This window comes from Micropterus dolomieu, linkage group LG20, assembly GCF_021292245.1.
Source record: "Micropterus dolomieu isolate WLL.071019.BEF.003 ecotype Adirondacks linkage group LG20, ASM2129224v1, whole genome shotgun sequence".
NCBI classification, from domain to species: Eukaryota; Metazoa; Chordata; class Actinopteri; order Centrarchiformes; family Centrarchidae; genus Micropterus; species Micropterus dolomieu.
In genome coordinates, this window is record NC_060169.1 from 12,033,490 (window position 1) to 12,045,221 (window position 11,732).

General features: G+C 39.3%; 1 protein-coding gene across 1 annotated transcript; it reads left to right on the plus strand.

The window, feature by feature from the left end:
- The first annotated feature begins 5 nt into the window (after nucleotides 1–5).
- Nucleotides 6–11,389, plus strand: ercc3 (excision repair cross-complementation group 3). The gene is made up of 15 exons (XM_046032132.1): nucleotides 6–196; nucleotides 919–1,118; nucleotides 1,268–1,504; nucleotides 1,654–1,703; nucleotides 1,796–1,931; nucleotides 2,320–2,490; nucleotides 3,301–3,505; nucleotides 3,829–4,143; nucleotides 5,810–5,994; nucleotides 7,211–7,413; nucleotides 7,520–7,616; nucleotides 7,884–8,001; nucleotides 8,097–8,215; nucleotides 8,639–8,788; nucleotides 8,910–11,389. Exons 1-15 carry the CDS (start codon nucleotides 169–171, stop codon nucleotides 9,042–9,044), a joined length of 2,349 nt encoding a protein of 782 aa, XP_045888088.1. The 5' UTR covers nucleotides 6–168; the 3' UTR covers nucleotides 9,045–11,389.
- The last annotated feature ends 343 nt before the right edge of the window (nucleotides 11,390–11,732 follow it).

The window sequence follows — 11,732 nt, forward strand, 5'->3', positions numbered from 1 at the left end:
TTTTGTTTCTTTATTGTTGTGGTGTACTGGAGACGACACCGCACTGTGTCGCATCTCGTAGCAACTTTTGTATCACACCTAACAGTCTTGTGTTTGAGGACATCAGTCAGATTATGAAGATATGCCTGACGTCTTTTGAAAGATATTACCTATTTAATAATTTGTAAAATGGGTAAAAAGGATAAAGGAGATCGGGGTGAGTTGCTACGGCTAGGGGTTAGCCTAGCTAACTATTAACGTTAGCTAACGTTAACTATTTGGCAAGCTGAAAGATTACGTTTTACTGAAACTCACATTTCCCTACTGTGTATTGCTGATCACACTGTAGTTTTGCACTTAGGGTCTTTAATGTCTAACGGGAGTCTGTTGATAGTTGTAGAGAAAGGGTAGTTCTGGGCTTTTTAACTGAAATGCTTAACGTAACGTTGTATATTTTTATAGTAACTAGTAAAGAGTCTAGCGATGCGTTGTGCTTTTTGTAACATAATTACATTCAAACGAAGAGATCATACATAAGGTACCATATGGGTGTAACATATCTGATATTTGTCAAACTGAATAGTAAAAACAAACACTGAAATGGACTTAACGTAAAGACTGAAATGCGTGTGTGATAAACCACACAGGGACATGTGTAAGTTACCTGTGACCTCTAATGATAAAATCCCATACATGGTAACAAGATGACTAAATAGCAGAAGAAGCTGTATTAAAGGAAGGATATATGTATATATATGTATATCTTGTATAGCAAAAGATGTGATCTGGGTTTAAAAAGAGTAATTTTCTATCATTTTGATAGGATTCTATTAACATCCTGAAACAAGATATTTTGCAATGATATATTTCCTCTGTCAGTTATTTGCCCACCCCTATTACCGAGAATGTTTTTTTTTAACTCATACTGTCTGGCTACAGAAAAGAAGTCCAAAAAACGTTTCCATGAGGAGGAAGACGATGAAGAGGAGGTAGTGGGCAATGAGTCTCAGGAAGGCATACCTGCTGCTGCAGGGAAACAAGTGGATGAGTCCAGTATAAAACTGGATGAGTATGGAGCCAAAGACTACCGTGCTCAGATGCTGCTGAAGAATGATCACTCTTCACGCCCCCTATGGGTGGTAAGATGTGTTTGGGTTATTGATTTCTTGATTACTTGAGACAGTTGGCAAATTAAAAACTTGTGATCCTCTTCCTGATTTTACACAATATCATAAAGGATGTCTCTTTGGATTTCTTCCTATGCTTTTTTCATTCTCCTCTCCTCCAGGCTCCAGATGGACACATCTTTTTGGAAGCCTTCTCACCAGTGTATAAGTACGCCCAGGATTTCTTGGTGGCCATTGCAGAACCAGTGTGCAGGCCTAACCATATCCACGAGTACAAGCTGACGGCCTATTCCCTGTATGCGGCTGTCAGTGTGGGCCTGCAGACTTCTGATATTGTGGAGTACCTGCAGAAGCTCAGCAAGACATCTGTACCTGATGGGATTGTACAGTTCATTAAGGTCTGAGTGAGAGAGTATCTGGTGTTTTGAAGGAAGCGGATGGAGGGGAGGGGTTATTTTAACATTTCTAAATGTATTGTTTCTAATATTATGAGTGCAAATTTGGTTTCTGAATTAATCACTACGTTTAATCCCTCTCCTTTTTTCAGCTCTGCACAATGAGCTATGGCAAAGTCAAGATGGTTCTCAAGCACAATAGGTAAAAGTAATTTCAACAACCATTGCTTCTGTCTTTGCATCATTAATCATGCCTTGCGCTCTTCTGTAACTGTGCTGCCCATCTACCCTCAGGTATTTTGTTGAGAGTGCCTTCCCTGATGTGATCCAGCGCCTTCTGCAGGACAGCGTTATCCGTGAATGTCGTCTCCGTACCGCAGATGGAGCGGACACTGAGCTTATTACTGAAGTCATCCACAGCAAGTCAGCGGTATGCCATACAACATTTATGTGTTAAGTTACTCCTAACACCATTATAAATCTTCTTTTGATGAAAGACATTGTTGGCATGACCCTTGAATATTTAGAAATGTCTGTCACACCCAAGTGTCATGTAACATTACACTATAGTGCATTGTGATGTGCTGTACTTCACAGGTTGAGGACAAATCATGCAGCTACTGCTAGATGGCAGCACGACCATGATTTTGACCTTGAGTGTAGTCACTCTTCAAAATGGGATTATGCATACATTTTATCACATTAATTTTGATGACATGAGGAAGAGTGTCTTGTGATATAGGAACTGAACAGTCATGTCAGGCCTTGTTGTCCTGCTCATACACTGAAAAATGTCCCTCTGTGTCTCCTTCTGACAGATTTCCAAGTCAATTGAGGAAAAGGGAGGTACTTCCACCTCACAGCTGCCTGGCGATGGACAAACGTCAACCCAGCAAGTCCCTGAGGACATCTTCAGTTACTATGAGCAGATGGATAAAGAAGAGGAGGAGGAAGAAGAGACTCAGACTGTGTCCTTTGAGATTCGCCAGGTACACATCTAATTTTATTTAATTTTTGCCGTTTCACTACTGCCTGCTTAACATTACTGCTGACCATTCTTGCATATGGCTTTAAACTGATTTTCTATCCTGCTTGTGATTTTTGTAACAGTATCTTACAAGAATCATTTGGGTTTTTTTTGTTTCGAATATTATTGTCTGGGACTGCAACTAACAATTATTATTATTAATGATTAATCTGTTTCTTATTTTTATGATTGATTGCTTAAATTTTCAGAAAATAGGTAAGAGAAAAAAGCCAATCAATATTCCCCAGAGTCCATGGTGATTTTTTTTTTTAGCTTAGTTTATTTATCTGACCAACAGCCCAAAACATGAAAGATATTGAATTTACAAAGATATAAAAGATAATAAAGCTGAAAATCCTCACGTTTGAGGACCTGGAACTAGAGAATGTTTGATGAATGACTTAAATGATCATCAAAATGACTGATAATGAAAGGAGGGATTACCGATTACAAGCAAACATCAAGGCTCTTCATGCTGATTTGTATACTGCACAGATGCCTGGAAGATGGCAAATGTATAAAATGCCTTTGAAAAATGGGAAGCAGTAATACAAGTATAGTATGTAATATGCATAATTTGTAAGTAACAAAACAACTAGTTTGGTCCTTAAAATAAAAGAAGGCAATAGACAGCATATATCATTACTAGTCTCTTAGTCTCAGTCACTCTTTATTTTTATGTTGTGGGTGAATTTCAAATTAAGTACCATGCTTGAAATCATATTTTTATGTCCTACTCTGAACTGTTGTATTCTTCTCCGCCCTGGTGTAGGAGATGATCGAAGAGCTGCAGAAGCGTTGTATTCAGCTGGAGTACCCCCTCCTAGCAGAGTATGACTTTCGCAATGATACAGTCAACCCAGACATCAACATAGACCTGAAGCCCACTGCTGTGTTGCGGCCCTACCAGGAAAAGAGTCTGCGCAAGATGTTTGGGAACGGTCGTGCTCGTTCTGGGGTCATCGTGCTGCCCTGCGGTGAGACAGCTGGTTGACATTGGAACTGAGTGACAAAACAGAAAGGACACAGCCAACGTATTTCATTCCAAAATAAACAATCTTGAAATGGCAAAATGGTAGACCCTACATATGATATGTGAATAATGCACGATATAAAATGCTAAACAAATATTTGATATTTGAAACAATGGATATGCTCTACTACTTAGTGGATTCTTCTTAATGTTTAAGTATATTCTCAACCCAAACTGTAACTTAATATTACTAATCTTTTTGTTGCATAAATCTTGTGTGTGAAAAGCTAGCTAGCTGTCTAATTTTATCTCCCATTCGCTTTCTAGGAGCGGGCAAATCTCTGGTGGGCGTGACAGCAGCGTGCACGGTACGTAAACGCTGCCTGGTGTTGGGTAACTCCTCAGTGTCAGTGGAGCAGTGGAAGTCTCAGTTCAAGATGTGGTCCACTATCGATGACTCTCAGATCTGCCGTTTCACCTCCGACGCCAAGGATAAGCCGATTGGCTGCTCAGTGGCCATCAGCACCTACTCTATGCTGGGTCACACCACCAAGCGCTCCTGGGAGGCTGAGAGGGTCATGGAGTGGATGCGGAGCCAGGAGTGGGGACTCATTATCCTGGATGAGGTGCACACTATCCCTGGTGAGCGTTTAACATTCCAAATGTAACTGTGTTATGCTAAGCAAATTTGAAGTAATTCTTTGGGATACAGTGGGATATGGACATATGAAGAAGACAAATATGTTGTGAGATTAATTTTTGCTACTGAGGGAAAGGTGATATGGCTAAAAATGTTTTCACAATAATTTTTGCTCCTGAGTGAAAGTTAAAGAAACTAGGTGGTTAATTTTGGTTTTAAACTATTGTTTATGGTCAGAACATGATGAACATTTGCCAAACAGTCGATATCTTAACATATCTGAGGTAAAATAGGGGTCAGTGATGCATTTTATTTGCACATTAAAATCCAAAAAGAAACGTCTCCTCATTAGCATAAAAGGACTACTTTGCATCACTAATTAGCTAATCAGCTCCTCCAGTCACCACTGTCCTTTCTTTTCCAAAACCACTTTTTCAGACTGAAAACTGAAAAATAATTTAATCAGTCTGTACAGGACAGAGCTGCAGGCTATGTCAGTTTAGTCGAAGTTTGTACCTGATGTTCTCAACATTGGACAAGTAGGCAGTAATAAAATACAGCTTTCAGTTACTTTCTATAAATTGAGCTAATGTTAAGTTACATAGTAGCTATGTAGCTGCTGCAGAGGCTTTCCTGCTCAGCTGCGCAGTCTGAAGGGGAGGGGAGATGTTAGCTAACTTAGCGATAACCGGCTTCACTTTACTAGCAGGTGGGAAACAACAGAATTTTCTTGGTCCTGAGAAGCTAACACACTGCCAGAATATTTTCCTCCGCTCGCTTTCACCGTAACTTTCTGCTGCTCGGACAATCAAACACTCGCTACGCACCTCCTGATTCAGAGTTACGCTGCTCTTATAACACCATCTGTCACGTATGTTATGCATAGAACGAGGAGAGGAAGCGAGCCGAGCATTGAGTGCTGCCGTGCTCGTACAGTGTGCTAGTGAAAACATTTGTAGCGCATAGTTTAATGATCGTGGGAAATTTTAGTAGTGGCGGTCATGATTAAGCAGCGGCGCACTGCTGAATCATATAGAGGAAACACTGGGGGTGGGTGATATGGCAAAAATATCATATCACGATTTATTTCAGGCTAAAATAGTATATTTATTTTAATGTTGGTTTTTAAGACTATTTTGCAAGTTATTGGTTTATTGGTGTGCCTTACGGGCCAGTAGATCAGAATTTTACTGGCCCAGGGGAAAAAAGAGAATAATAAAACTGTTATTAATTGTAAACATGATTCAGTCAAACAACAAAGAACTGATTCATTTTGTTTTTAAAACATTTTAAAGATTTTTTTGATTTGATTTTCCCATAAAACAGAAAGCAGAGTGCTATTTCTATAAATACTTCTGCGTATTTAAAAACACAAAGCTAATGATTCACAATCTAATATCATAATATCGCACACCCCTATGGTAAAACGGTATGTTTTTTCAACAAAGATAAACAAGAGTAAAATTAAATAAAATCTTTTCTCAGTCCCTTTTCCTCAACAAAATAAATATCTTAAGAGAAATTAAGTGCCAATTCGTTTGTGATGCACATGAGTTTATTGATGATTTATTGAACATTTGTTATAATTTTATTGAGGAAAGATATATTGCTATAATTATTATTGCCCAGCACTAATGCTAATATATTAATTTTGTGCTTTCTTTGTAGCCAAGATGTTTCGTCGTGTTCTAACCATTGTCCAGGCACACTGCAAACTGGGCCTCACTGCTACGCTGGTCAGGGAAGACGACAAGATTGTGGACCTGAACTTCCTAATTGGGCCTAAACTATTCGAGGCCAACTGGATGGAACTGCAGAACAATGGCTACATTGCCAAAGTCCAGTGTGCAGAGGTGAGTCTTAAACTATGATACCAGAAAATAAGATAAAGGGACACAAACATCATATTTCATATGATTGAGCTGTCTTTATGTCATCTAAGTCAGACAGCTTGCAGAGTTGTGTGGAGCGACATGCAAAAAGTTGATTGAATAATTTGGGCTTGTGTCTCATGTCGTGGAAATATATTCCTGTTGAGGGATTGAGCAAATAATTGAGTTACAACAAACCATTGTTTCTGAAGAATTTATTAATAAAAAAGAATGACAGAGAAGTACTACAAAGAAAATCAGCTGGTCCAGACACCTGCCGCTTTGGGCAGCTTCAAGCGTCTGGCCCAGAGCAAAGGCATGACAAATCATTTAGACAGTCCTGGTTTCTATGTTTTGGGGAACATAGATTCTCTCTCGGCCTTGAATCAACATTCAAGGAGAGAAAAGGAGTAGCGAGAGAGGAAAACAATAAAACAATCTCACAGCTGTAATTGGGCCCAATTTTGACATTTTCACTCAGGGGTGTACTCACTTTTGTTGCCAGCGGTTTAGACATTAATGGCTGTGTGATGTGTTATTTTGAGGGGACAGCAAATTTACACTGTTATTTCTTCAGTGTTGTCAAATGAAAAGATAAAATCAAATATATACAAAAATGTGAGGGGTATACTCACTTTTGTGAGATACTGTGTATATTCTGCCATTTCAATCTTGCATGTACTAGAGCTGGAACTGTCCGGAATACTCAGCCTATAGACATAAGGGAATGCAGTACATATAGCATTTATAAAATCAAACTTAATATGATTCAAATCTACTTGGATAACAAGTACTCATGAATGATCTAATGGTTTTATAGATTAATTCTTAACTTCTTTTATACTTGTCTGATTCTATTGTTGGTTTAAGATTGTTAGGACAAAGTGTCTTTTCTTTGCAACTTTACCATGCAAAGGATTTTTATCATTAGGAAGTTTTTAGTTGTTGCACATTTACACTGATGTTAAGTGTCAATGTTGATTAATATGCCCTGTCACCTATAAACAAACAAATAATGAAAAAAAGAGTCTGTCGTTAAGTACACTTAAACGTCTATACATAGCCTTGAACTACTTTTGTTATAATACAGTATGTCTTAATTATTGCCATTACTTTATGAGAGGTGGCTGCATTACCATGAGAGCATGTTCCATATTGATGAAGCAATTTGAATAACGTACCTTTGTTTATGCTTCAGGTGTGGTGCCCAATGTCTCCAGAGTTTTACAGAGAGTATGTGGCCATTAAGACGAAGAAACGCATCCTGCTTTATACAATGAACCCCAATAAGTTCCGTGCTTGCCAGTTTCTCATTCACTTCCACGAGCGGCGCAATGACAAGATTATTGTATTTGCTGACAACGTGTTTGCCTTGAAGGAATACGCCATTCGCCTCAACAAGTAAGTTATTTTCAAAAAGAGTGCAGCACTTTGAATGTTTTTATAAATTGCCTGTTCAGATAAGATTTCTTTGTTTTTAATTTGGCTCTCTCATTTTCCTCTCAAGGCCTTACATCTATGGTCCAACCTCTCAGGGGGAACGTATGCAGATTTTACAGAACTTCAAACATAACCCCAAGATCAACACCATTTTCATCTCCAAGGTAAACCAATCAATCCACTATGGATTTACTGTATGTACTTATTTAGCCACCGCTCGTGGACAGTAGAAGTCACCACAGTGTTTCATGAGTGCTGTGCTCATTTTGACATTTCTCTCCAATTTGTTCCTTATCAGGGATTCTTGTTTGTGTAAGAGAACATCAGAAACACATTTGCCTTTGATAAAACAGTGAATGCATACTGGCAAAGTGAGACAGTGGTAATATTGAATGTCTCTGAATTTGTATTGCATCCCTTCTAACAAATAGGTTGGAGACACGTCATTTGACCTGCCAGAAGCTAATGTTCTGATCCAGATCTCCTCTCATGGTGGATCACGCAGACAGGAGGCCCAGAGGCTTGGCAGAGTCCTACGAGCCAAGAAAGGTTAGTCTATCTGGGGGAAAAATAGAAAGAAAAACAATACTTCACCATCAATTAACAACAATGGTTATTCCTGCTCCACCTGTCTGCTTGTTTAGGAATGGTAGCAGAGGAGTACAACGCATACTTCTATTCACTGGTGTCCCAGGACACCCAGGAGATGGCTTACTCCACCAAGAGACAGAGGTTCCTGGTGGACCAGGGATACAGCTTTAAGGTGTGTTCATCCCGTTCAGCATCTTATCAACTCCACACAATTTCACATTATTGGTTTCTCCTCACAGAATTGCACCACTAATTTCACCCTATTCTTGTATCAGATTGTGTATTTCTTTCATGGATCTCACAGCCCAAATCCAAGTTTGCTCTCACAGATTAGAACAATTATACTGGAGGCTAGATTGCACTAGAGACAGAATCTAAAGGTGCTAAAGGTTTATTTCACTTTTTTGGACAACCTGATATAAGTACAGTATCAATTTTGAGTATTTAATTTCTTTCTTTAAATTAGTCCGTTTCCTTTTGCCATGAAATAAAAAGACTATTTCTTAAAAGCTGTGCTTGATCCTTGTTTTTTTATTTGTGACACCGCATTGTTGTTGCATTTACTACTTTTATACCATACTCTTTTTTTTCATAGGTGATCACAAAGTTGGCAGGTATGGAGGAAGAGGACTTGATGTTCTCCTCCAGAGATGACCAACACCAGCTGCTTCAGAAGGTCCTAGCTGCTTCAGACCTGGATGCTGAGGAGGAAGTGGTGGCTGGGGAGGTGGGCGGGCGACCACAGGTAAGGACTTTTACCAAACTTAGAATCATAAAGCACATGTACGTAATTGCCTTTGCATGCTTACAGTTGTGCTGTTTTATATAACAATATTCTCACTTTTTTGCTGTCTCTTCCTCATCAGTTCTCAAGGCGAACAGGCACCATGAGCTCCATGTCAGGTGCAGATGACACGGTCTACATGGAATATCAGCGAAGCAGCAAAGCCTCAGCAGCAAGCAAGGGCGTCCATCCATTGTTCAAGCGCTTCAGAAAGTAGATGACTCAAACCCTGACACCTGAAGACCTTCTCATTTGCAATAGGGCGAGATTGGGGCACAGTAATGTATAGTGAGGTTAAGCACCAAGCTATGAGAAGCAGGTTCAGATGGTCCAGCTGGTCTGGAGAACAGAGCAATAACTGGAGATATCCTAAAACTATTTAGTATTATGATGATATACTGGACATTACTTCCACATAGTAGCTGATGGTGATGATGGTTGAAATGCGGCGAATGATGCCTACAGGGCTTGGCTGCTTTGTGATAAATTTGAAAGTTTCAGCTCCAGCCCCCTTAGGCACCTACATGCACAACATTTGCAGATGAAATGGACCAAAAACTCCGTTCAAGCCTTTGTTGGCTCTCATTAGGAAAACAAAACACACTTGATCGGTCATTTTTTTAAATTTCTTTGTTGACTGGCCAACTGTTGTGAAACAAAATAAGACAATTTGTAAAATTTAAGTTCTAAATTCACTTGAAGGCTTTAAATATTTTCAGTACATTTCAGCCACAAAAGTCTGTATCTAGGATGAGCTGATGGGCTCTGAAGTATGATGGATGTGTGATATTAGCCTTAGTATATAAAGATGAGCTCTCAGTCATTTGGCAGTGGGTAGAATAACTTGTCTTATATACTATTGGTGGTTCCTTCACTGACAACTGTGGAGGAGAACTAACAATGAATGTTGGACTTTTGTCTGTACAGCTTTTCGTAAATTTAGTTTTTTGCAAGCTACAAGGAGAAAACTTGTTTACATCAGTAATTGCCAAAGGGTCCTAAGAAATTAATTATGATTAAAATTTGGCAAAATGGAACACGACATTGAGTTTAATTGAAAATCAATAAGTAAAACTATAGAAAACACATAATTGTTGTTCCTGCGAGCAATTAATAGTGACAATGGTCACTAAAAGCAAAAGAGTGAAGAAAGTGTAGCTGCAAGTTTCTTTCCCCTTTAAGACTGAAAGGAGGGGGTGAAATGAGCTTTACTTGGACTTGGCATGATTAAAAACCGGGGCTAGAGAGGGGTGAGGGGTTGGGGATCTACTTCCTCCACTTGTTGGTGACTTGCTTGTTGTGCAAGCTGTCAAGGTGGCGAGTGTGGGAAAACAGGTGGCTCTGCCCACCCTTCATTAGAGCATAACTCCCTCTGAATGGCCACGTCTGTGGCCCGGTTGGTTTAATCCTTTTTTTGTGTCCTCTGGAGACTTCAGGCTTAGTATCTTGGAATGCGTGAAACGTAGTGAGGTAGATTGGATTTCACGTGTTGAAATGAGTGAGAGAGAAGATGGACAATACAGTTACAGCACAAAGTACAACTATCACAATGACAAATGGTACACAGATGACACCATGATGTGTCTGATTCATATCCTTATAATTGATGCAGGGTTTGTTCTGTTAACTGTAATTGTCTTCTGTAAAAGAAGCCAAAAATGGCTGTTTTAGCTTGATGTTTTAATTTCTCAGAAACTGGCCATAGAAATGTAATTCCAAATTTGATTGTATAGACTTTTAACCACATAATGCATGCATATTTTTTGTTTGTTGCCTGATAGAAGAACCTTTTTTTTCTTTGACCACACTATTTTATGACCGCTAGATCGCTTGTGGTTTGGTAATAACCCAGCATTAATCTTAAGATAAGATAGGATGTACCTAAATTTGTCAACTTTATTGATTCAAGTTTGGCTGGCTGTTTTAAAGTTGAATTCCACAACAGTGACAATGCCAATGCTTAGGGCAAACTCTATCATTTGCGTGCGTTAACTGTGGTGGCTGTGTTGAAGAGGAAGGGGCAGGGGCTCCTCTGCAAGATTTTGTTTCCAGTTGGCAGTAAATGACTTGCAAAAAATGCACTTATGTCAGATGCCCAAAGTGCAAGTGCTTGAGTACCTCCTGCTGTATCTGTGCACATGCTGTGGATTAAAACCTTAAGAGCATGCATAAGCAGGGACAAAGTACATGCACTTAATAAGCACATGGATAGAGTCCATCTTACCTCAGGTACACTCTGAATGTCCCAAGTTTTTTTCTTGGATATACATTTGTGAGTGTGTTGTGCTAGGAATACACACATTAAACATACATGCAATTAGGGCATTTAGACAGGTTTATCAACTTTACAGAGTCAGTCAGAAATCATTTGATAAAGGAGTCTTGGGCGGATCTACCGCCACCTGAAAACACTCATGCAGGTTTTGCTTTGGAGGATAGAGAACCGATCTCACTGATAACTATTAACAGCCATGTTTCTGTGTATCAGTGCACATGCCTGGATTAGTAAATGGATGATGTGCACGTGCGGATAAACACATGAATAAAGTCCTTTTCACGTCAGATACTGTCTGAATGTCCTAAGTTATTTTCTGGGTGTCAGGTTTTTTGAGGCTGTTGGTAGGACTGCACACATGAAAGAGAGTGAGAGTTATCACCGAAACAAACTGCTCATGTCTCAAGCAAACTGCAAATAATAATCACATCAACACAAAAGTTATGTGCATTTCAGCAGAATATGGGTGCATGGCAATCACCCCTTTTACCACACAAGACAAAATAAATTTAATAAACATATTAGCACACGCACAGCCAACAGTGACATGTGCATACTACTGACAGTTGTCCCAAATAAATGTAGGCCTAACATACACAGCAGTGGCAGGAGCAGCCAGAATAATATCAG

Coding starts and splice junctions, on each gene's coding strand:
- ercc3 (XM_046032132.1), top strand. CDS start 169: ATGGGTAAAAAGGATAAAGGAGATCGGG. Junction 7,617..7,883: donor ACACCATTTTCATCTCCAAG/GTAAACCAATCA, acceptor TCTAACAAATAG/GTTGGAGACACGTCATTTGA. Junction 8,002..8,096: donor AGTCCTACGAGCCAAGAAAG/GTTAGTCTATCT, acceptor CTGCTTGTTTAG/GAATGGTAGCAGAGGAGTAC.